Below are 957 nucleotides of genomic sequence, written 5' to 3' on the forward strand. Positions count from 1 at the left end.
AAACTTATATTAAAGTTTTTCTTCATTACCCATTCAAGCCGTCTCCAACCATTATTAATAGCGAATTCCGTTAGTACATTGAAAGGTCGAAGCAAATATAGTGATTACAAAAGGAATTCACTTTGAAATTTAGTAATTTGTTCCCAAGTAGAAGAAACTACACATTTGTGTGTATTTATAACATGTTAAATGGATATTTTTTCACACTTTGTTTTATTTATTCCTTGATTTACATGCGCATTATTATTTTATTTTATAAAAATATTGATCATGGTGGTATTTTTGACTTGAATATTATATAATTAGGGGTGGACAGACAATTTCAACGGACCGACTGGAATGATGGTTGCTGTAAGTATTTAAGATAAATATTAACCTGTCAGATGTTAACTGTTTATATATATATATATGTATATATTTCTGAATTTTAATAAGGAACATTTAGTTTTTATTCGGAGTGCGTGTAGGTATGATATATCCAGGATTTTTTTAACATTCACATATTTTGAATTATTAGTTTCCTTGGGCTACTAGTAGATGAATGATTTCTTATACTTATAGATATTTTCATTCTTAATCTGCCTTGAGATTAATTGTCCTAGTGTATCTTTCACATATAAATATCGATATATCTAACTTGTATTTTCTTTGCTAATACCCCCCCCCCCCAGTGGCACAGCGGTATGTCTGCGGACTTCCAACGCTCGAATCCGGGTTTCGATACCTGTGGTGAGCAGAGCACAGATAGCCCATTGTGTAGCTTTGTGCTTAATTACTAACAATATTTGCTAATAAACTCCCCAAATTTACAGGAAGTATTCTGATTCGTCAGGTGTCACACGGCTTCACATTTGACTATTTGAAACATTTTATTGATTTTATTTTTATTAGAATTAAGAATATCGGTTAATTTTTGAACAATTTCGTCTCACTTGCCGAAATAGTAATTATCTGAAA

At 31.1% G+C, this 957-nt stretch overlaps 1 protein-coding gene across 1 annotated transcript in view; it reads left to right on the top strand.

Annotated features, from left to right (window-relative positions):
* The window catches only part of LOC106463071 (fatty acyl-CoA reductase 1-like), a 34,549-nt gene that overhangs the window by 13,329 nt on the left and 20,263 nt on the right, over positions 1–957 (top strand). The window contains exon 4 of the mRNA XM_013923042.2: positions 307–351. Within this exon, the coding sequence (XP_013778496.1) occupies positions 307–351 (45 nt within the window). The remainder of the gene's footprint in view (positions 1–306; positions 352–957) is intronic.

The sequence above is a fragment of the Limulus polyphemus genome, unplaced genomic scaffold (assembly GCF_000517525.1).
Source record: "Limulus polyphemus unplaced genomic scaffold, Limulus_polyphemus-2.1.2 Scaffold1317, whole genome shotgun sequence".
NCBI lineage: Eukaryota > Metazoa > Arthropoda > Merostomata > Xiphosura > Limulidae > Limulus > Limulus polyphemus.